The sequence below is a fragment of the Aulonocara stuartgranti genome, assembly GCF_965226115.1.
Source record: "Aulonocara stuartgranti genome assembly, chromosome: 2".
In the NCBI taxonomy this organism is placed as follows: domain Eukaryota; kingdom Metazoa; phylum Chordata; class Actinopteri; order Cichliformes; family Cichlidae; genus Aulonocara; species Aulonocara stuartgranti.
In genome coordinates, this window is record NC_138940.1 from 36,835,488 (window position 1) to 36,856,751 (window position 21,264).

The following is a 21,264-nucleotide window of genomic DNA, read 5'->3' on the forward strand; positions in this document are numbered from 1 at the left end:
AGACGTTTCACCTTCATCCGAGAAGCTTCTTCGTTAATTCACTCTCATACCTCCTATTTATTTGTAATTTCTATTAAATCAACATCATTTTTGAAACTTCAGTCTTAATCTGAAAGGTTCAATTAGACAGATTTTTAATTTAAGTTGCCCTGAGGCTTGTAGTTGCTCCTCTTGATATCAGTTTATATATTTCAGCAAATAAACTAGCAGCAGCTGGTAAGCAAAACAGATCCACGCTAACCGGTTTGCGAGTGTAACGCAAAGTAACGAATATTACTATTTAAATAGTAACGGCATCCAGAGTAGCTGCTTTTCGGTGTGTGTGTGTGTGTGTGTGTGTGTGTGTGTGTGTGTGTGTGTGTGTGTGTGTGTGTGTGTGTGACATGCGCACATACAACCAGCAGCAGCACCAGCGACCTGCTGTCCGACACCGACACGGCGAGAGGACGGACGCCGAGCGAGGTCTCCGCAGCCGCGGGGATGTAAATGAGACGGGCCCGGGCTTCAGCGGGACGGAGGACAGCTCGTCAGAGAATGCCCCAGCTCGTCCACCGTTAGCCCTCAGATTTACATCACCCAGCACTGAGTCGTGATTGTTTAATAGTTATATATATTTATTTATTTATTTTTATTTGGAAGAGGATTGGACTTCGGTAAAACGTCCTCCAGCCAGCATGCCCCCTCCTCAGAGCCTCCAATCCAGCGGTCTGACCCTCTCAGAGACGAGCATTGGTAGGTGTGCGAGCAAGGTCAGCGGCGTGTCTGCAGCAGGTTTTTCTGTCAATTAAAACCCGTTAAACTGACTTACACTGCGGGGATTTTCTCATGCGTCTTTTACCTCTTCCGTAACACCCAGGTGAGCCTTAAAATGCTCATCCACACCTGTTATTTACATCGGATGAGAGAAATGAAATCGTTTTATGATTTTCTCTCATGTCTTTTAAAAGCAGCCTGAAACACTCGTTGCATCACCGGGCAGACTATTTTTTCCTCTCCCAGGCCGCAGCGCGTCACTGCAGGTGCGGCGGCGCTGAGTAACCAGAGCAGCCTGGAGGTTTGGCTCCGATGGCTGCTGGCTGCCGCACACCCATTTCTTCTTCGTGTTCTTCTTCTCTCTTTCTTTGTCAGCTGGATGCCGGGCAGCTACCATGAAAAATAAATCGATTAAACGATCAAATACCGCGAGAAAAAAAGTCGCGGGAATATATTTGGCAATGCGGGTAATTCTCATCAGATGGCAGCACATCGTTGATTATTCAAACAATAGAAGTTTGCCTTGGAGTTTGTTTGTTTGGTTTGTTTGTTTTTTGAAATCCCTGTAAGGCATGTTGGGCAGGGGCGTTTCTAGGACATTGTTTCATAAAGTGGCACCTTACTCAAAGACATTTGATCAGAAATAAATAGAAAGTGAAGAGTTTATGAAACATTTATTTAATACAAAAACAAGCATTTAAAGTTTCAAATGAGACTACATAAGTAAAAAAAAAAAAGGCATAATCCTACCTCAATAATAACGTAAAGTATGCTTAAGCTACCTAAACGTTTCTCCTTAGTTAACAGAAAATTTTCCATTTTCTTGTTACTTTTGGCTTTTTTATACAGAATTTTAAGTTAAATTAAATAAACCTTGAATCATTTATATTAGATCTGCCATTCAAAAACTAGCACCATGTATCACTTTTAATTTGAAAATCTTCTGTGGCCCACCCAAACCTTTAAATCCATTTCTGTTCTTCTGGTGATTCACTGGATTTCTTTTGGTATTTGGTAGCCACCATACAATTTCCCTCCACAAGCTAATGATCAGTAGAAAAACTGTGCTAGATCAAAACCTGGCCTGATAAAGTTAGACTGACTTTATGTATTAATCTATTTTTTTCTTTTATTAATTTTTAATCCTTTCGATTGTAAACATTTAATGATTGAAATTTAATGGTAATTATATGATCTCTGCCGCAGCCTTTTTGTGTCCCGTGTGTTTGTGCAAATGAGTCCAATTAAAAGTATCAGTTTGACAAGAAACAAAAAATATCAGCCTAGTCGGTTTTAAATGTGGTAAAAGTTTAATAAAACAACAACTAAAGTCCAGTTTAGTTATCAATCCTCTTCTTTTTTCTTCAGCTACATTCAGGAATAAAACCCTCAGAGTTCCAGCCTCTTTGGAACTCCATCTATGCATCCTTTTTCTAAACTGTTTAAGAGTCTCTTTAAAAACTGTTTGGGTTTTTTCCCCCAAAAAAGAGAAAAAGCAGAAAAATTGTGATGCTGAGTTTTCTCATTTTAAAGGTAACATCTTCTAGTTTCTGAAACTGTGCCATTTTATCATGTGTCAGCAGCAAAACCCAGGCCTCACCCTAGCACCAGCTGAATGGTAACATGTTAATCTTGTTGTTACGTTTTGGTGTTGTCGGTGTGTTGCTTTTGGCGTGACTGTTATGTGTTTCCTGTTTTACTTTGAAAGTCTGTGTTATCTTAGTGTTTTCAGTTTACGTTTCCCTGTCTCGTCAGGTCTAATTTGCCCCAGCTGTGTTTCCCTCCTGTTGTCCATTCCCTGATTGCCCTTCTATGTATTTAAGCCTTGTGTTTCAGTGTGTCATGGTCGCGATCTTCCCCCCCGTTGTAAATAGTTTGACGTCTGGTGTTTGGTGATGTAAATAAATGTGGTATTTTGCTTTAAATCTCGTTTTGGGATTATTTTTATTTTCCTTATTTTTATTTTCCTGCGTTGCACCCCGGTTGCCTAGGCCGGGGTGTAACATATGGGGGCTCGTCCGGGATCGCTGGAGGGTCCGAAGGAGGGACAGCTTCGGCCTTCTGTCTTCGCTGGAGGATCCGAGGGACCGCTCCAGCCTTCTGCAGCTGGTGGGCTGCGTGTCCGTGTGTGCAGCTGGTGGGCTGCGTGTCCGTGTGTGCAGCTGGTGGGCTGCGTGTCCGTGTGTGCAGCTGGTGGGCTGCGTGTCCGTGTGTGCAGCTGGTGGGCTGCGTGTCCGTGTGTGCAGCTGGTGGGCTGCTCATCCGCCTTCGCTGGAGCGTCCGAGGGACCGCTCCAGCCTTCATCCGCCTTCGCTGGATGGTCCGTGGGACCGCTCCAGCCTTCGTCGTCCGCTGGAGGGTCGGTGGGGCCGCTCCAGCCGTCATCAGCTTCGTCTGCCTTCGCTTCAGCCATCCGCCTTCGCTGGAGCGTCCGAGGGACCGCTCCAGCCTTCATCCGCCTCTGCTGGAGGGTCCGGGGGACCGCACCAGCCTTCGTCGTCTGCTGGAGGGTCCGTGGGACCGCTCCAGCCTCCATCAGCTTCGTCTGCCTTCATCCGCCTTCGCTGGGGGGAGGGTCCGTGGGACCGCCCCAGCCTTTGTCGTCGCTGGAGGGTCCGTGGGACCGCTCCAGCCTTCATCCGCCTTCGCTGGAGGGTCCGTGGGACCGCTCCAGCCTTCGTCGTCTGCTGGAGGGTCAGTGGGACCGCTCCAGCCTTCATCAGCTTCGTCTGCCTTCGCTGAGGGGAGGGTCCGTGGGACCGCCCCAGCCTTTGTCGTCGCTGGAGGGTCCGTGGGACCGCTCCAGCCTTCATCCGCCTTCGCTGGAGGGTCCGTGGGACTGCTCCAGCCTTCGTCGTCTGCTGGAGGGTCAGTGGGACCGCTCCAGCCTTCATCGGCTTCGTCTGTCTGGATCAAACTTTTCACTTGGTGTTAAATGTTTGATTTTTGGGTGGGGGGAACTGTTACGTTTTGGTGTTGTCGGTGTGTTGCTTTTGGCGTGACTGTTATGTGTTTCCTGTTTTACTTTGAAAGTCTGTGTTATCTTAGTGTTTTCAGTTTACGTTTCCCTGTCTCGTCAGGTCTAATTTGCCCCAGCTGTGTTTCCCTCCTGTTGTCCATTCCCTGATTGCCCTTCTATGTATTTAAGCCTTGTGTTTCAGTGTGTCATGGTCGCGATCTTCCCCCCCGTTGTAAATAGTTTGACGTCTGGTGTTTGGTGATGTAAATAAATGTGGTATTTTGCTTTAAATCTCGTTTTGGGATTATTTTTATTTTCCTTTTATTTTCCTGCGTTGCACCCCGGTTGCCTAGGCCGGGGTGTAACACTTGTGCTGGGTGAACTGTTCTGATGGCAGCACCAAGTTTCTCATGGTCATTTCACTCCTTCTGTTGCCTGCTGGAAAAGTAGTTTTCTCACAGTAGAACTGTTATTTTAACTCTAAGCTCTGCAAACTCACACATGTATTTCTGGCTCATTAATCTCAGAGGCCGCGTCCTTCTCTACGCAGGCACCATGGAGACAGAAATGAACTGTAGCCATATGTTTTAGTCACACAAGCTCAGTGTGCTTTCTTGTTTATCTCCAGGTTGGAGCATCAGTATTCAGCAGCAGACTTGACCTTGACATGTTCATGTATTGATAAAACTGAGTGTGGAAGTGACTCGGCTTAATCTAAAATGGGCTGTGACCACAGAATAAATCACCGAGGATATAGAAAGAGCGGTTTTGTGCAACCACAGACTGAAACAAATGCACGAGAGTAGATATTGAAGACTGCATCTTAACTTACCAGCCACTGCCTCTCTCTGCCATTCTCCTTTCTTACATTGATGAGGTTTGGCTTTAGCAAATTAAAGGAATATCACCTTAGAGTATTTGACCGTTGAAGGCTGATCTTTGGCACATTGATGTACATATTATTTATAGTTTATGGTCATCTCTTCAATGCTGCAGGTGCTCAAGCTCTTTATTGATCCACCCTGTTGGAATACGTGTAGAACGTGCTTTGGCCCTGTCCTTCACTGAAAAAAGCAAATCACTTTTATAGATGTCATTTGTTGCTCTGAAATTTGTAGATATTGCTCAGCATTAACGGCACATTAACACATGATAGCATTTGAACTTTTACCAATAATAAGTGGGCTGGTCCCGCTCCTCTTCAGTCCAGCGGATACAGGGTCTAAGCTTTATTTTGATTGGATGGACCACAGGACAGTTTTCCATTTTGGCTGAGTCCATATTGGGTGAACTGGATCCTGTCACTGTTTTTTATTTGCATTTAGAGGTTTAACTTTCATTTGTTGAATGTTGTGCAGAGTTCAGGCAAGAGTTTAGACAGAGAGCAGCTTCAGTGGCGTGCGAACCTGCCAAGGAAGTGTCTGGTGTATCCTCTAAACAGATGAACGAGAACTAGGAGATTCGATCGTGGAATCAGGAAGTATAAGACAGTATTTGTAGGAAGAGGTTTGAAAAGTCAAGGAGATGAAGAAAGTAGATGGGAGTATGGGAAAAGGCTTATAGTGAGTTTATGAGAGGCAGAACACTAAGGAAGGAATGATTTGGCTAGGCTGAGAGCTTGAGCTGATAAGAATGCGCAGCAGGTTCAGGTGGTTAAGGATAGAGATGGAAATGTGCTAACCAATCTTGGAGAGTGAGAATATGCCAGAGAAATAGATTTTTAAGAACAAAAGTGATGTGCAGAGCTGCAGTGATCATAGAGGTGATAATCTTCAGTGATCTTCAGTATGGCTTTGTGCTGAGAACGAGCACTGCAGATGCAGTGTTTTAACAATTGTTGCACTGTGTCTTTGTGGGTCTAGAGAAAGCATATGATGGGGTGCTAAGAGAGGAACTGTGGTACTGAAGAAGGAAGTCAGGAGTCGCAGAGACGTATGTGAGGGTGGTGCTTCGATTGAGTCAAAGTAGGCCTTGGCTCTAAACCCCTTCTTGTTTGCAGTGATGATGGACATGCAGGCGTCTCCATGGACTATGATGTTTTCAGACAACATTGTGATCTGTAGTGAGAATAAGGAGCAGGCGGAAGAGAGCCTGGAGAGTGGAGGTATGCCCTGGAGAGAAGAGGAATGAAAGCCAGTAGAAGCAAGACAGAACAGATGTGTGTGAATGAGAAGGAGACAGGGGTTTCAGTCACACTGCAAAGAGTAAGGGTAGTGAAAGTGACAAGTTTAAATACCTGACATCAACCAGCTAAATCAATGGACCGTGCACGAGAGAGGTGAAGAAGAGACCGCAGGCAGGGTGGAGTGAGTGGAGACAAGAATCTGAACATATCACTTGTAGGTGCTGACGTTAAGAAAAAATCTTTTTTAACCATAGTAGTAAATTTTTCCTAATTTTTAGGTAAGAATTGAATCATTAACTGGGCTAAATTGAAACTCAGTCAGGTCCCTGTGAATATTTCAAACATTCACACATGCAGCAGCTCTTCAGATACTTCAGGTTTTATCACTTCCTCAGAGACACATCAACAGAAGTGCCCACTAATGGTCAAAGCGAGGGCGGCAGAATACTAAGGAACAGTCACGAGTCCCTTTGTGGTTTTTCTCAATTGCTTTCACCCATTATCTCAAAACATTTGCAAAGTTCTCGTTCAGAATTATCAGCGCTTATTTGATGATTCACAAAAATATACAGAAAACCTGCAAGTTAAGGAGGTAATTCTATCAAATTTCTTTTAAGTCACTGAATAAGTCATTGCTGCTAAAAGGGATGAATCCCTCCGACATTGGGTAAAGTAGTCATTTTGCCAGAATGGATGAAGAAATGTGTTGCTTCAGCTGTTGTTCCTTGAAAGCTGTGTCCTTGTTTTCTCTGAAACGGAATATTTACTGTTTCAAATTGTTATGTTTGAGTAGAACTGATGGCCTTTGTGTATCAAATTGAATACTTTTCAGATGCTGGCATCAGGAGCAGGTAGTTTTAATTCTTAGTCTGTGAAGAAAAAAACTATGTAGGCTATAAACTAAAAAGATTTACATTTCCAGAAATGGCTATGCAGTACAGGACAATGTAGTTAATTTAGCAGAGTAAGAAAGGCTCTTCTCACCTTAAGCCACATGAAAGCATGGCTTAGGTTTGCAAAGTTGCATCTGAACAAACCACAAGACTTCTGACAGAGACCAGAGTGTTTGGCCATTACCCGCTGTGCCACACTAGAGAAACCCAAACACAGCATACCAGCAAAAACGCCTCATACCAGCTGTCAGGCAAAGTGGTGGAGGGTTGGTGAGTCCACCATGAACTCCCCTGGATACCAAAGTATTTTAGAGTCAAATGTGAAGGCGTCAGTCTGATAGCTAAAGCATGGCTGAAACCGGGTCATGCAACAGGACTGTGATCCAAGAACAGCAGCAAATCTACAAACGAACGTCTAAAAAAGAAAAGAATCAAGGTGTTACAATGGCTTATTCAAAGTCCAGACCTGAACCTGCATGAAATGCTGTGGCAGGACCATATGAGAGCTGAAGCAAATGCCTGAATCTCTTTACTGCTTGTGCCAGTGTTCATGTTTACTTATTTCTTCTAGGATCCTTTAAGAGAAGAAAGAGGAAATCCATAATTGTGACGGTGATGCTGCTCATTGTGTCTGTGCTCATCCTCATCTTCGGCCTGGCAGCGACTACCAGGACACAGAACATCACGGTGGGCGGCTACTACTCAGGAGTCATTGTGAGTACACATTCGCACCGGCGCCTACCATCGACAGACGCGGCCCAGCAGGCCTGTTCTCTCTTAGGCTGCATGATAAGTGAAGTCGCTGTGCTTCCAGCACACTCGCCACTGCTCACTAGCCCTGATAAACCTCATCACCGAAGGTCTTTGAGCTGTAAATATTACCCACATTTATTATTTAGCATCACTGTCATTATCCACTGAATGAGGTAATATGTTTCAATCTCTAAACCTGTTCGTCACAGTACTTGGCTTTTAGCATTCTCGCTTACATAAATGGTTACTGTAGAGTAGGTTACGCCACGTTAGTCCGATTGATAAATTAATAAAACATATTGGAATTTACTTACAAAGCGAGCATCATAAGATAAAGAGAAATCACAACAACTGTACGATTATGATAAGTATTATTAATACTTGATATATCAGACTTGTGCTGAGCTTGCACTGTGCAATCAAGATTCTGAAATCAAAGCTAGATAAATGCCCTAACAGCTGTTTTCTCTCCTTTCAGCTGGGCTTTGGCTCTTTTCTGGGAATTATCGGCGCTCATTTGATAGAGAACAAGAGGCAGATGGTAAGAGGATTTATATTACCTCTGTGCACTGAGATCTCTTTCAGTGCTTCGTGTCACCTCATCTCAACATCACTGATATTAAACTGAATATTAGTCCCAGTTACCCTGCAGCAGACAAAGCAGTTTGATTATGGGAGCTGCAGTCCCATTCATCCCGAGGAGCTTCATGTGTTGAGTATCGGACAAACTATCCTGAATTTCGGGGTCGGGGTTACGCAGCCTGAAATAGAAATAGGGTGTAAGTGGAGGAAGACAGATGTCCGTGCAGGAATGTGGGGAAGGAAACTTCAGATGAGCGGAGCAGGTGGGAGGAGCCGGGCAGGCTCTGTCAGAGCTGGAGTTAAGAATGTGTTTGTGTCGTGACACTTTTTCCCATCATGCAACAGCATTTAGATGCCTGGAGTTCCAGTCAGCAGGCGTGTGTGTTGAATGAGCCCTGGCACATTACACCACACTCTTGTTTACCACCATAAAATCTCATTACACAGAACATGCGCTGACATTATTTATAGCGTGACTAGTTAGTGACGTTGTAACTGCACTGGTATTAGTTGTCTACATTCATGCACTGCTTTTATTCTGTTTATTTTAACTGTCATGGTGGGTGCACGAGGAGCTGCTTGTGGTCCAAGCTTCCTCTCGGTTCGTAGAGCGAGGTTACTGAGTTCAGCTACAGTATGTTGCCAAAAGCATTTGCGTGTCTGGCTTCACACGCATGAACTTGAGTGACATCCCGTTCTTGATCCATAGAGTTAATATGATGTCACCCTTTGCAGCTTTAACAGCTTCAACTCTTCTGGGAAGACTTTCCACAAGGTTTAGGAGCATTTATGGGAATTTTTTTACCATTCGTCCAGAAGTACATTTGTGAGGTCAGACTGATTAATTCATCCATAAGGTCTGTTTGAGGTCAGGACTCTGTGTAGGCTAGTCAAGTTCTTCAACACCAAATTTGTTCTCTTTGTGCACTGGTGCGCAGTCCTTTCACTGCAACTAAGGCTACGTTCACACTGCAGGTCTTAATGCTCAATTTCGATTTTTTGATCAAATCCAATTTTTTGTCTGCTTGTTCACACTCCAAATAAAATGCGACAGCAAACGCGCTCTAGTGTGAACCTCAAAGCGCCCCGCTTGCACAAACGAAGAAGACGTCACACAACGCGCTCTGTTTAGACCCAGAGCAAACAGTATGTTTGACTGATGGCCTTAATATAAAGACTTATTTCGGACTTTACATTTCCCAATTTTGCTTTAAGTTATAAAGTTATTTTGTTATTTACATTTGGCCTAATAATGATCCTTATTGCTGTTTTAGAGGAGCGGTGCTTCAAAGGATAGTTGCAGATTTCTGTCAGAATCTGCTGATTATACAGTACAAATAAAATGTTCACGTTTCTCCAACGTTGTCTTCCCAACAGTTTCACTGACATCTACACTGGATGGCCAGGAAGCGTTCACGATGTCTTCTACGGTGCTGATAATTGGCGTCTGTCTTGTGTCAGTGACGTAAAAGACAGATTTAATGCAACATGACCATCAAACAGCAGTCGCTTTCTAAAACATCGGATATGTATCGGATTCAGTACCACATACGAAAGTGACCCAGATCGGATTTGAAAATATTGGATTTGTGCCGTTCACACTGTCAGACCATGATCAGATATGCATATATGCCTCGGATATGCATCGGGTCGCATAGGGTCAAAAATGTCTGATTTGATGCACTTTCGCCTGCAGTGTGAACGTAGCCTAAGGGGCTGAGAAAGAGAGGAACTCATCCGATGTATTTTTTTAACCACTTAGCGAGCATACTCTATCGCCCATGTTGCAAGAGGAAAGTATATCCTAGACAGCTGCTATGAGAGGGGCTCTAGGCTTAGATTCCCACATTAGTATTACAGAATTTGAAATGTTAAGCAGACTTATAACTACTACTACATAGCCCCAAACAAATTTTGTTTGTAGGGTTACCCTTTTAAAGGGAGTATAGTGTTTGTTCGGGGAGGCCGCAAAGTCAAACTCAGCCGCAGTCTTGACATCGCCGGCCCACAACAGCTGGTGCCTAAGCTGATATCTTTTTATGCATTCAATTGGCAAATCCCATATAGAGCACACTATTTAAGCTGCTTTAACCTTCCCACAGTTGCTGTGCACTGCCAGCCACTTTGCAACGCACCTCTACCTCAGCTCGTTCTTTTATTGTGTGCCTGATTTTAACCAGCACAGTATCTGTTTTCACTGATGCCTGGTCTTGTCTGTGCCTTACGCTGTCCATGTATGCATGTGGGAAGGGCAGAGAGGTCAAATATAAATAACTGCAGATGGAAAAACAGTCGTCTTTTGACCACGGTTGTCCTGACTGAACTGACCTGCTAAAATAATTATAAAAATATCACAGAGTCTGTGGTGACATATCAAAATGGGTCAAATTTCCAGCGACACTTGCAGTATATAGAGCAGCTTCACTGCTTGGCTGACACGTTTCATTGGGGCTGTAAAGTGACGTCTGAGTAGAAAAGTAAAGCACTAATTACTGATACTCACAGTGAGAAATATGTGAAGTATTAAGTGTTCATTTAAAAACCTTCCGATCAGTCGTTGTGATATGACCTGTGAAGAAGCAGACTTCAGTAAGGGCATGTTCCTTATTCGTATACATATAGCTGCAGTGTGAGACCGATATCCAACACCATCAGATGATTCCCAAAAAGAATGCAATGTCCACATGTACAAATGCAATAACAAACTTCCTCAAAGTACAGCACTCAAACTACAATTTAAAGACATAGGTCAGAATTCTTTTTAGATGTCTTTAATTTTCTGTCTTTAACTGAGTTTTGTCAGGTCTAATAAGCCCCAGTGTCATTTCTTCAGCTGTAACTTTGAGGCATCAAATAGCAAAAGAAACCAAAAAAATTACAAAAAGACAAAAAATTTTTCAGATTCAAAGGAGCTTGCAAAGAAAAGCGTCTGGACTTCTTTAAGTTGCTTGAAGACGTTTCACCTCTCATCCGAGAAGCTTCTTCAGTTCTAAGGTCAAATGGTGGAGAGTCCCAGATTTAAACCTAGTGGGAGTTTCCCCCCACAGAGGGACAAAAGGACCCCCTGATGATCCTCTAATCGCCTGAGCCAAGGTGGGAAACTGGGTGTGGGTCCCAATCAGCCAGAGTTTCGGGTGAGCTCATTGTGAAACCTGGCCCCACCTTATCATGCGAATTCCTTAGCGCATGGCACAACATAGAAGAGCCACCTCCACAGGACAAGACTCAGCAGTTCATCTGCATCTAAAGGTCAAAGGTCACTCTTTCGAGGATGCCAATGTTCACATTTTGGACAGAGAGGACAGATGGTTTGAAAGAGGAGTGAAAGAAGCCATCTATGTCCACTGTGAGCGACCATCTTTGAACAGAGGCGGGGCTTACGACACCAACTGTCTGCCATCTATAATCCAGTTTTGAGTTCCCTCCCCAGATGCCTTAACCCCATTTGACCTTAGAACTGAAGAAGCTTCTCGGATGAGAGGTGAAACGTCTTCAAGCAACTTAAAGAAGTCCAGACGCTTTTCTTTCCAAGCTCCTTAGACTACGATGGCCTGGATGATTGAGGACCTTCACAGACTTTTTTTCAGATTGTTTTTACTGACCTTAAAGGACAGTTTGAAAGTGACCATTTATGTGGTTCTTTCTATATGTTGAGAATACACACCTGAGACATAGTTTCTAAGTTACTGAGGCTTTTTGTCAGTTTTCAACCAATACATCATTAAGTTGTCCTTGAAGAATTTGGTGGCTGTAAGCCAAATCTTATTTAAATTTTCATTATGAGAATTCATTCAAAACTTTTCCAGCTATCATGCTTACAGACAGAATGACACGCACACAAATGCTACTAAAAACATTAACTCTTTGGTGGTTTTTAAATGTGATTGTTAAAGCTGACCAATCATCCTTTTTTTACTCTCTGACATATATAACAAGACAGTCTCATAGCAGTTTGTGATAACAGCTGACCTACTCATCCATGTTTCTGCAGACATAAATTGTCCATCCTTCTTACCGTGTTCCTGAACACAATTTTTTTGGCTGCCATGTTGACACTTCCCCTCTGAAGAGTGTGGACAAAAATGTAACATTTCATATTCATTAACAAATCGATGGCTTTTTCCTGTGTATTTCACATTCTGCTATGAGACGAGGCTGTTTACGTACTCTACATATTGGTCAATTCCACAAAGTGATAGATAATGAGGTCACATAAGTGGTGCATGTGAGCTAAACGCTCAGGCTTCAGTTTGCTCTCAACATTTAGTTCCCTTTTTTTCTACTATTGGATTTTTATGATTATAAAAGAAAGAAGGCTTCCCCTTAGTATGGTGATCTCAGGGATACAGCTCTGGGTGTGAGCACAGGAGGTCTGCCCACCTTCTGTGTGTGAGGGGCAGCCAATCAGAGAATAGGCAGCATAAAAAAAGAGGGGTGGGGGGACTTCAGAGTTTCTGCACAAGGTACACAAGAGATTAGTTTGAACTTTGACTCATGAAAAGCTACTTTAGTAATCTCCAAGAACAACCACGTCCACTTTTAAAAGGTCAGAGGAGCTTCAGCCTTTCAATCTGGACTCAGATCTGATTGTGGAAACTGTACCTCAAGCTGCTCAGTCTGTGGTGTCACTTCACACTCCCTCCCTCCTCTGTGGTGGGGCGGCTCCAGAGGAGTGGGGTGATGTGTAACCGAATACTGGCTGTGTTTCACCGAAGACTGAAAAGAGAAGAGGTCTGTGGATGGGTTTAGGTAAAGGGTTGCACTGCGAGTGCTAGATGTTTCCACTAACTGGATCTGAACTGTACTTCTGCACACTGATATACATGAGTGTACTGCAATTTCAGCTGGTTTAAGGCCACTGGTGAGAAAAGAAAATGAGAATGATGCACGTTTATGTTAAGATTTACCCTTCTATTGAAAACCCAAATATGAAGCTCGGGCCTCTCCATCTTCTTCCACAGTTAGTGGCATCCATTGTCTTCATCAGCTTTGGAGTGGTGGCTGCCTTCTGCTGTGCCATCGTCGATGGAGTATTTGCAGCGAGGCACATTGTAAGTATCACAAAAGCTTATTTAACTTATCCTGTAAATTTAGATCATTCTAATTACACACTAATAACGGGCTTCTTATTGGGCGCCAGGCTACATTAGACGCATCCCCTCCTCGACGTCCTGCTCACATCTTTCAGGCTGGGGTAGCTGCCACACCCTTCTTGTGAGACAGAAGGGTGTCTCACAAGATGATTTATTTTGTGGTAGAAGACTGTTATTCTCCATGATGCAAAGCACAGAAAACAACAAGTAACCACTAATGCATTCTTAAAACAATTATGCTGAAGTAAGTTAGGGCAGTGTGAAAAGGGAGATTCCCATTAGCAGGTTTTCGTTCGCCACTAATGGCGTCAGTGAAGTGGAACATTTTCCTTTCAAACAGCATTTGGTACACTAGACTCTGAAGAGGCGCACTGTTGAATCAAGTGAATTTAGGAGCATTAATTGAGGAGCATGGTCGTTAAACTTATCTATTTTTGCTATATTTGGTAGCAGTTTTAAACCACACGTTCATTTTTTGTTCTTTGAGGACACAGAAAGTGAAAGCACAGTCTTGATTTTTACAGCTGATTGAATGTCAGTGTTATTTGTGATATTAATGATTTTCATCTGAAGTGCTTGCTCAAAAAGGCTCTTGTTTGCATCAGAGAACAGTGAGGTCAGTTTTATTCTTATTGATTTGGTAATACATAAAAGCTCCTTTTTATCGTAGCGTATACTGAACGATCCAGAGTATGCTACACAGTGTCATCAAGTGGCTGGTTGGCTGTTTTCTGTATTTGCACGTGCAGTCACAACTTCAAACTTGGCCTGAGAGTTAACGTCGGCTGTTTGACCCGACATTCACTTGAAGGATCATCACTTGTGATTGATGAGAGCAGTCTTCAGTTCTCACCTTCTTGCAACTTTCTCCTGTTTTCTAAAAAGAAATTCAAATAAACGCACCTGGATCAGAGTGCTAGTAGTGTTGCACTGGTCCCCAAGGAGACACCTCATATAAAATGTTTGCTGGTATGTGTGTTTTTATTATTAAACTGTAATAATGAGTAGGGACATAGTTGTTAGTAATTAAATATAAAAGTAGTGAGGGTTTACAGATATAATCTCAGCATAATCTTAGTATATATTTAAGTATGCTGAGTGTTTCCTCTGAAACGTCTGTCATTCTTCCAGGGTTGTTTTTGTTTTTTTAAACTTTAAAATAACTTGAACAGGGGAAAAATTATGTAAATAAACCATAAAACTCAATATGGCCTGATCACATTTTGCTGTCCTCGTCAAACTTTCAAAGTAGATTTATTTTTGACCCCAGTATTTTTTCTTTCCCAGTAAAAAACAAAGTCAGACCAAATATATGTTTCCCAGGGCCATAAAATAAACTGACCCAAGCAGTGTTACTTTTGGACGCCTGGTCATGTAGCGATAATTCACCCTGACGATTTTACCTTTGTGCATTTTCTGAAGAAACTGCAGCGTGAACGCTTAAATCTGAATGTATGAGCTGAAATGAAATAATTGATGAATTTTAAGTTAAAAAGTTTGAAGGAGATAAAGAAAAAAAATGAATTTTTAACCTGAAAACAAAAGTGCTGAACTGCTAAAAGCTGACGTTCACACAGAAGAAGAATGTCCAAAAAAGGAGAATTTAACGGTGTTTGAATGGTTTTTCTAAGTTGAATGGTTTTGAAGGAGTTAGATGCCAAAAACGTACGGAAAAGAAAATAATAAAGAATAGAAGAACAATACTGTGAATGCTTTTCAAGCATTCCCACTAGAAATGGTCCACATGTTTGATTTAGCAAAGATTTTAGACCAGATGTCCATCTTAATATAGCATTCCATGTGGGATGTAGGTAAGGAGGACATGCAAAGGGTTTGTGTTACAGAGGGGGATGCTAGAGATGAAGGCAAAATGATGCTGTCAGGCAGATTTGGGGTCACTATCCAGAAACAAAAAAAAGACAAAACAAAGGAAAAAGTGCAAGCTTTGGTGACCAGAGAGGAAACATGGAACAAATGAAGAAGCAGCATGTACTAGAATGTGAAAAAGAAGTGAGAAAATGTGAAAAAATCCATATTTGAGTTTTTTAGGGAGAGGGGACACAGAGGGGGGAAAGGAACATAGAGCCCACGAGATGACTGGCAAAATAAGACAGGAAGTAACAAAACATGACAACACCTATACTGAGAGAGACTTAACAGGACCCAGGAAACACAGGGCAGGCTCATAAAAGCTATGAGACAAAAACAAAACACCTAAAGCAAAATACTTATAGAAAGTAGACATTAACTGAATCTCAAGGACTAAATTGTAACCAGTAACTTAAAACTCCACCTGAAGAAGAATAAACTCAAAGCTACTGTGGGGATCACTAAAGGAAGCAGCTGAAAGAAGACAAATTTTACAAAATAAAGCTTTAAAACATGTAAGACAGAATTATGTAAAATCTCTCCTGTTAAAATGGTAGCTGGTTATATTAAACTGGCCCAAAGTTTTTTATAAAATGGTCTGTTTATGTGTATGTAATCCCTGTGAGCCTGAAGACGGCTGTAGAAGCTCAGTTTCTGACAGTTTTTTCTACCCTTTGTTGCTGTATGATGTAAAAGAGATAGGATATCCTTAATCCCCGCCCACCTGCTTTTTCAAATCTTTTGCTTACAAGAAGCAGCCAATCAGAACAAAGTTGGTTTAAATGGATGGAAAAGTCTTGTTTCACAGAGTGTATGAATTGAGGCCCCTTAGATAAATTAGCTTTTTTTTTTTTTTGTTTTTTGCTTTTCTTTAACTTCCCAACATGGAGCTGGAAATGTCCATAGCAGGTCTAATATAAAACTTTATTATTAATTTTAGTTGGCAAACAAAATAAGACTATTCCAGCATTTTCATATTCATCAGTTCTTTCTTTTATGCCGTTTCTTCTGCAGGACCTCAGGCCTCTGTACGCGGGCCGCTGTGCTTATCACACCAGTGACACGGCGTCTGAGCATGATGTAAGAAAGACATTTAACTCATATTCAATGAGCCATTAAATGCTGTCTGTCAGTGTGATCATTATTTGTATAGGCTTGAATTGTTGGGGGGCTGAATAATCCATGCAGGCTCAACGAGAAGAGACATAAGCTAATTTTTGCACTTCAGGTGCCATGTCATACAGCAGGCATATCCTGTAACCTGCGAGTGAAGAGCAACACCTGCTACTGCTGCGAACTCTACAACTGCGGGAAGTGAGTATGCCGAGGGGGTCGAGCACCCTCAGAACCTGTGCCTACTCGCTATGCAGTGTTTATATTTTGATGTGCGCTCCTGTGTCATTTTAATTTGCACTGCAGCAGTGATTGTATCAGACCAGGATGTTTCTTTTCTTTTTTAACCTTTGTTTCAGAGAACATCCTCTTATGGGACCTCAGAATAAAGATGTTTTGAAAAAGTTTAAGAAATCATCCATGATTTGGAAGTAGGTCCCTTTTTTCTAGGCTATTAATGCCCAGTATTGATCAACTCGGTCTTGTCTTGTCTTATTTTATTTTTTAAGAAAACATCATAGAAATGTGTTGTAGGTTGTCATTTCCTCTGCATGTTTGTGTGTCACCAACCTCAGTCCGTGTCTCCTCCCAGCTTTCCAGCAGCAACCTCTGAATGTTTATAACCATAAATCAACCCCAGTTTTGTTTTTCTGTGTCTTGTTTATGTAGGTGCATCTTTAAAAACTACTAAACACTGTCAGTGATTTTTCTGGCTTGACTATAAGCTTTCACCCTCTCTGTTTTACCCCACTGGCCTAGCCGTGTTGAGTTAATGGGAGGCTACCATGAATATACAGATGTGAAAAGCTGCCAGGACGTCATACACCTCTACCACCTCTTGTGGTCGGCTACGATCCTCAACATCGTGGCCCTCTTCCTGGGCATCATTACTGCAGCAGTGCTGGGAGGCTTCAAAGACATGGTGCGTGCACTGAACGAGCATGTCAGATTTATCAGTAGCCGCTTCTCTGTAATCGCAGCTCTCTAACTGTTACATCAATGCACTCTGTTGCTTCATCAGACACCTGCTCCTGCCTCAGAGAGCACATCTGAACCAGAGGCCATCACAGCTCCAGTCCCTTCAGAGATTCCCCCGCCCGTCACGTCTCTCAACCCATATTACAACACCGCCCCCTGCCTGCCACCGTACTCGGCCTACGACCTGCAGGTATGCAGCTGCTTTAAAGGTGCAGTTGAGAAGTGTGTGCTTCTAATTATTTATGGACAACAGTCAAGCTCTTTATCAGGAAATTTGTGTTAGTAGGATCTAATGACGATTGTTTCTAGGGTTACCAATTGGATCCATATAAAGTATCTCATGGTCCTCACGCATTTGATGCCAGCATACAATAGCTCAAAGCATATATATATTGTAATAAATGTTTTCCTTTATTCGCAGGGCTCCTATGTGTTCCCTGACTCTTCAGGCCTGTCAGACGATTCCCAGTCTGGAGCCAGCCACCTCTGGCCTACAATGATCCCTCCACGCTACTCCCCTCCTCACAACCTTCCAGATGAGAAGCCCCCACCATACAGCCCGTAAGACAGCTGCGAGAAAAGGAAACACCTGAAACATCATCGGGTGTTTGCACAGTTCCTCTGGACTTTTCTTCATAATCCTTCAGAAGAGTGTTGAAGAAAAAGAGGCGAGGAAGGGGAGGAGAGCCACAGAGCACACTAACTTTGACTTCAGCCCAAGGCGAGGGAGAAAGCATTCGTCTCCCCGGGCACCGCTCACACTCTTCTGGCCTGCACTGTGTGTGTTTGTGCACATGCACATCGAGAGAGACAACCTGGTCAAAGCCAGGACTGTTTACACAGCTATCTGCCTTATGCAACGTAAACAGACTTCCAGTGTTAGATGTATTCTGTAAAAGGACAAAACGACAGAGCTCATGCTTTACATTCACCTCTCTTTTGCAGAAACTGTAAATGCTTCCTCCATCAAGATGGAGATCCCGTCCTCACTGGGAGGATGAGTACAGCTACATGTGCAAGGTCGACGTTGAGCTAGGTGAAAGCTTTGGCATATTTCTTAAAATCTGAATCAGCTAGATAATTCCAAACTTAAAAATTGTAGGCCCGGGCGTTTGTTTCTGTAGCAGTCAATAGTGTCCCTGTGCATTATTACAGGCAGAGTTAGCAGAACTGGAGGTATTACATGCTCATAATGTATGTGCAGCAGTATAATATGCAGTTAGGCCTAGCATATACAAACAGACCAAGATTCCTATTTATCAAATCTTCACGTTATGTTTAAGAATATCCTGATCAGTGTGTGGCAAACTTTGCAGAGCAGCATTAATGAAGAAATAAGCTATTGTACCTACAGTAGTTGTTGAGGATAATCAGATACCAGTTACACTCCAAACCTCATTTACTGTGTTTCCACTAACAGCAGCAAAGCAGGTAAGCATCATATATGTGTCTCTCTCTTTGTCAAGTAGCAGTAGTAGCACGTTTGTGTCAGAAGGGTCATTCCATATAAAATCAGTCAAACCTGATCCACCGAATCCGCTGAGGGTTTGTTGTGCAGACAAAGAAAAATAAGTGAAATCCATCTTCAAGAAGCAAAAAAGGTCCAGCGTGATCATTTCAGTAGATTAGACAGAATCTAAAATTATCAGACACCTACCAAAGGCTGCAACTTCACAGGTGTTATACAACACTAGATGTCAGTTTTCAAACATAAGGAATCACGGCTAGAGGCTGAGGCTGAGAACTAAATGGAGGGAAAAATGAAACGTTTCATAAGCTATTACCTGTTTGAAATCCTACAAAGTGATATGACCATTTAAAAGTTACCCACAATGCATTTTTGAGGTTTTCTCCAACGAATTCTCAGAAAACATCCAGGATACCAACAACACTTGTTTCTGTTCCTCGCGTGCAATTTGGACTGGAGCTATCACATGATACTGATTAGGTATATTGATTATAAAGAAATAGATCAGACCAAAAATGTAAATTTAGCTTTGGATCCTGTACTGAAATTTCACCTGGTTAGCTCCAGTACTTAAGAAGTGAAATAATAAGCCCATCTAAGAATACAAATGTGAGTGTGGCCATCATTAAAGCCTGTGGTCGATAGCAATCAGTTTGCAAGTTTAAGTCTAGTTGAATTCATTTACACAAAACCAAACACTCAGCAGTTAATGGTTATAGATAGAAACGTGTGGCATACAGTAACCAATTAATATACACATTAAAATGTTTATAGATTATTGTAATATGCACAACTAAAATAATTGAATTGGCAGATTCATAAAATCTAATTTAATCTTCTAGGACAGACTGCTTGCAGATACAATGACCAATAAGCCTCCATGCCTGCACGCCATTTTCAGTCTCTATTAGCCTTCCCACATAACAAAATCCCCAGCACATGACACATATGCTGACATTCATGTATATATATTTTTTTTGTTGTTGAGTTTTTAGTGGCTCAGCACCCGTTAATCCGATTTTTCGTTCACTTAAAAAGCGCCAGTTTTTCGACCTGCCCTCATGTACGTTAATCTGAACATTTTATAGTACAAAGGAAACATTTCCCCTGAAGTTATTGTGCACATTAAACTATCCTCTTCTTAAGGGGTTCAGGTTGGAGCCTCACTCTGGTTTTTCTTTTTCTATGGAATGACCCAGGAGTTTGTGAGGCTCAGTGTGAACAGTCAGTGCTGGATTCGCTGATATGAAACCTCGTCAATGTCCAAGAAAGCAGTCACTGTCAGCTTTGATCACGGCTTTTCCAAATTTAAACTGCACATTCTTCTTCGTCGCGTCATTAAAACTTGTTTTATGTAACTCACATAGTGCCGTTTCTTTTTTTATCTACTCGGTGTTGGTTACCTCTCCAGTAGGTCACAGGAGCAAAGGAGGAACTTCTGCCACAGCTTCACCTATTTTGAGGTGCATGGAGTAAGATGTAAAATTTTCAAGAGGTCAAACAACACCGGTAGCACCTCTACTACATATGAGGCAGATTATATTTTTTTTCTGCTTCATACTTCTGTAATTGTATATTTTCTGACGTGATAAAGGAAACCAGCAGTTGTTTTACACACTAATGCTGGAGGTTTGACATCTTTTGCACTATGGTGCTATGTATTCGTGGTTTGCAGGGGATAAAATTACCCCCTGTAATTTTTCATTTTTAGGTCACTGTGAGTTTAGGTCATTGTGAACAACTGCTGAGTGGTTTGCTATTAATTTGGTACACACGTCCCCCATACTGATCAATTGTATTCAGTGCTCTGAACTTAACTTCCTAAAGCGGACGTTACGCTCGGTTCCACCTTTATAGTTGTTAGACGCAACTAGAGCAGCTGTACATGGTTAACACTTCAAAAGATTTGTCTTACAATGTGTGTGACAAACTGAAAAACTAAGCTCACTCTTAATGCTTCCATCAAAATTAAGAGGGTAAGTAGTAAATAATCAGCAAGTCTGGTGAGGTTTTGGCACCTTGCAGGTCTGGAGCATTCAGATGAGTGTTACCATAACGCCACAATCTCCCCAGGAGTGGACATCCCAGCAAATTTACCCCAAGGTCAGAGCATGCAATGTTCAGAGAAAGTGCAAAAACCCCGGAGCTACATCTCAGACAGGCCTCATTTAGCATGCTAAATGTTAAAAGTCCAGGACAGTGCAAGGACCTTATAACAGCTGTCAAGCCCGATGGTGGAGTGATGACTTGAGCTCATCTTACAGCCACAGGACCTGGGCACCTTGCAGTCATTGAATCAACCATGAATTTCTCTGTACAGCGTGGTATTCTAATGTAAGGCCATCTGTCTGACAGCTAGAGCTTAGCCCAAATTGGGGAATGCAGCTGGACAATGATCCCAAGCACAGCAGCAAATTTGAATGGCAATGGCCCAGTCAAAGTCCAGACCTCAATGCTGTCGTGGAACCTTAAGAGAGTCGTGAATGTGTGCAAACCTCCATGAAGTGAAGAAACAATAAAAAAGAAAAGGGTAAAATTCCTCCACGATGTGAGAGACTGATAAAGTCATACAGAAAGCGAAAACAAGTTATTGCTGTTAGAGATGGTTCTACGGGCTAATGAAACATGGGGTTTACTTTCTCAAGCAAAACCTTCATGGTTTAAAAAAAAAAGAAAAA

At 42.4% G+C, this 21,264-nt stretch overlaps 1 protein-coding gene across 6 annotated transcripts; it reads left to right on the top strand.

Moving 5' to 3' along the window:
• Positions 1 to 392: 392 nt before the first annotated feature.
• Positions 393 to 19,944, top strand: tmem255a (transmembrane protein 255A). Of its 6 annotated transcripts, none has more exons than XM_082556090.1 (10): positions 393 to 732; positions 7,302 to 7,444; positions 7,962 to 8,024; positions 13,027 to 13,116; positions 16,042 to 16,107; positions 16,256 to 16,341; positions 16,500 to 16,571; positions 16,894 to 17,062; positions 17,162 to 17,308; positions 17,540 to 19,944. In XM_082556090.1, the coding sequence occupies exons 1-10, from the start codon at positions 675 to 677 to the stop codon at positions 17,681 to 17,683; spliced, it is 1,038 nt and encodes a 345-aa protein (XP_082412216.1). In that variant the 5' UTR covers positions 393 to 674; the 3' UTR covers positions 17,684 to 19,944. The 6 variants fall into 6 exon arrangements, with proteins under 6 accessions (XP_082412216.1, XP_082412217.1, XP_082412221.1 ...); XM_082556091.1 differs by having other exon boundaries at positions 16,900 to 17,062; XM_082556095.1 differs by having other exon boundaries at positions 684 to 749.
• The last annotated feature ends 1,320 nt before the right edge of the window (positions 19,945 to 21,264 follow it).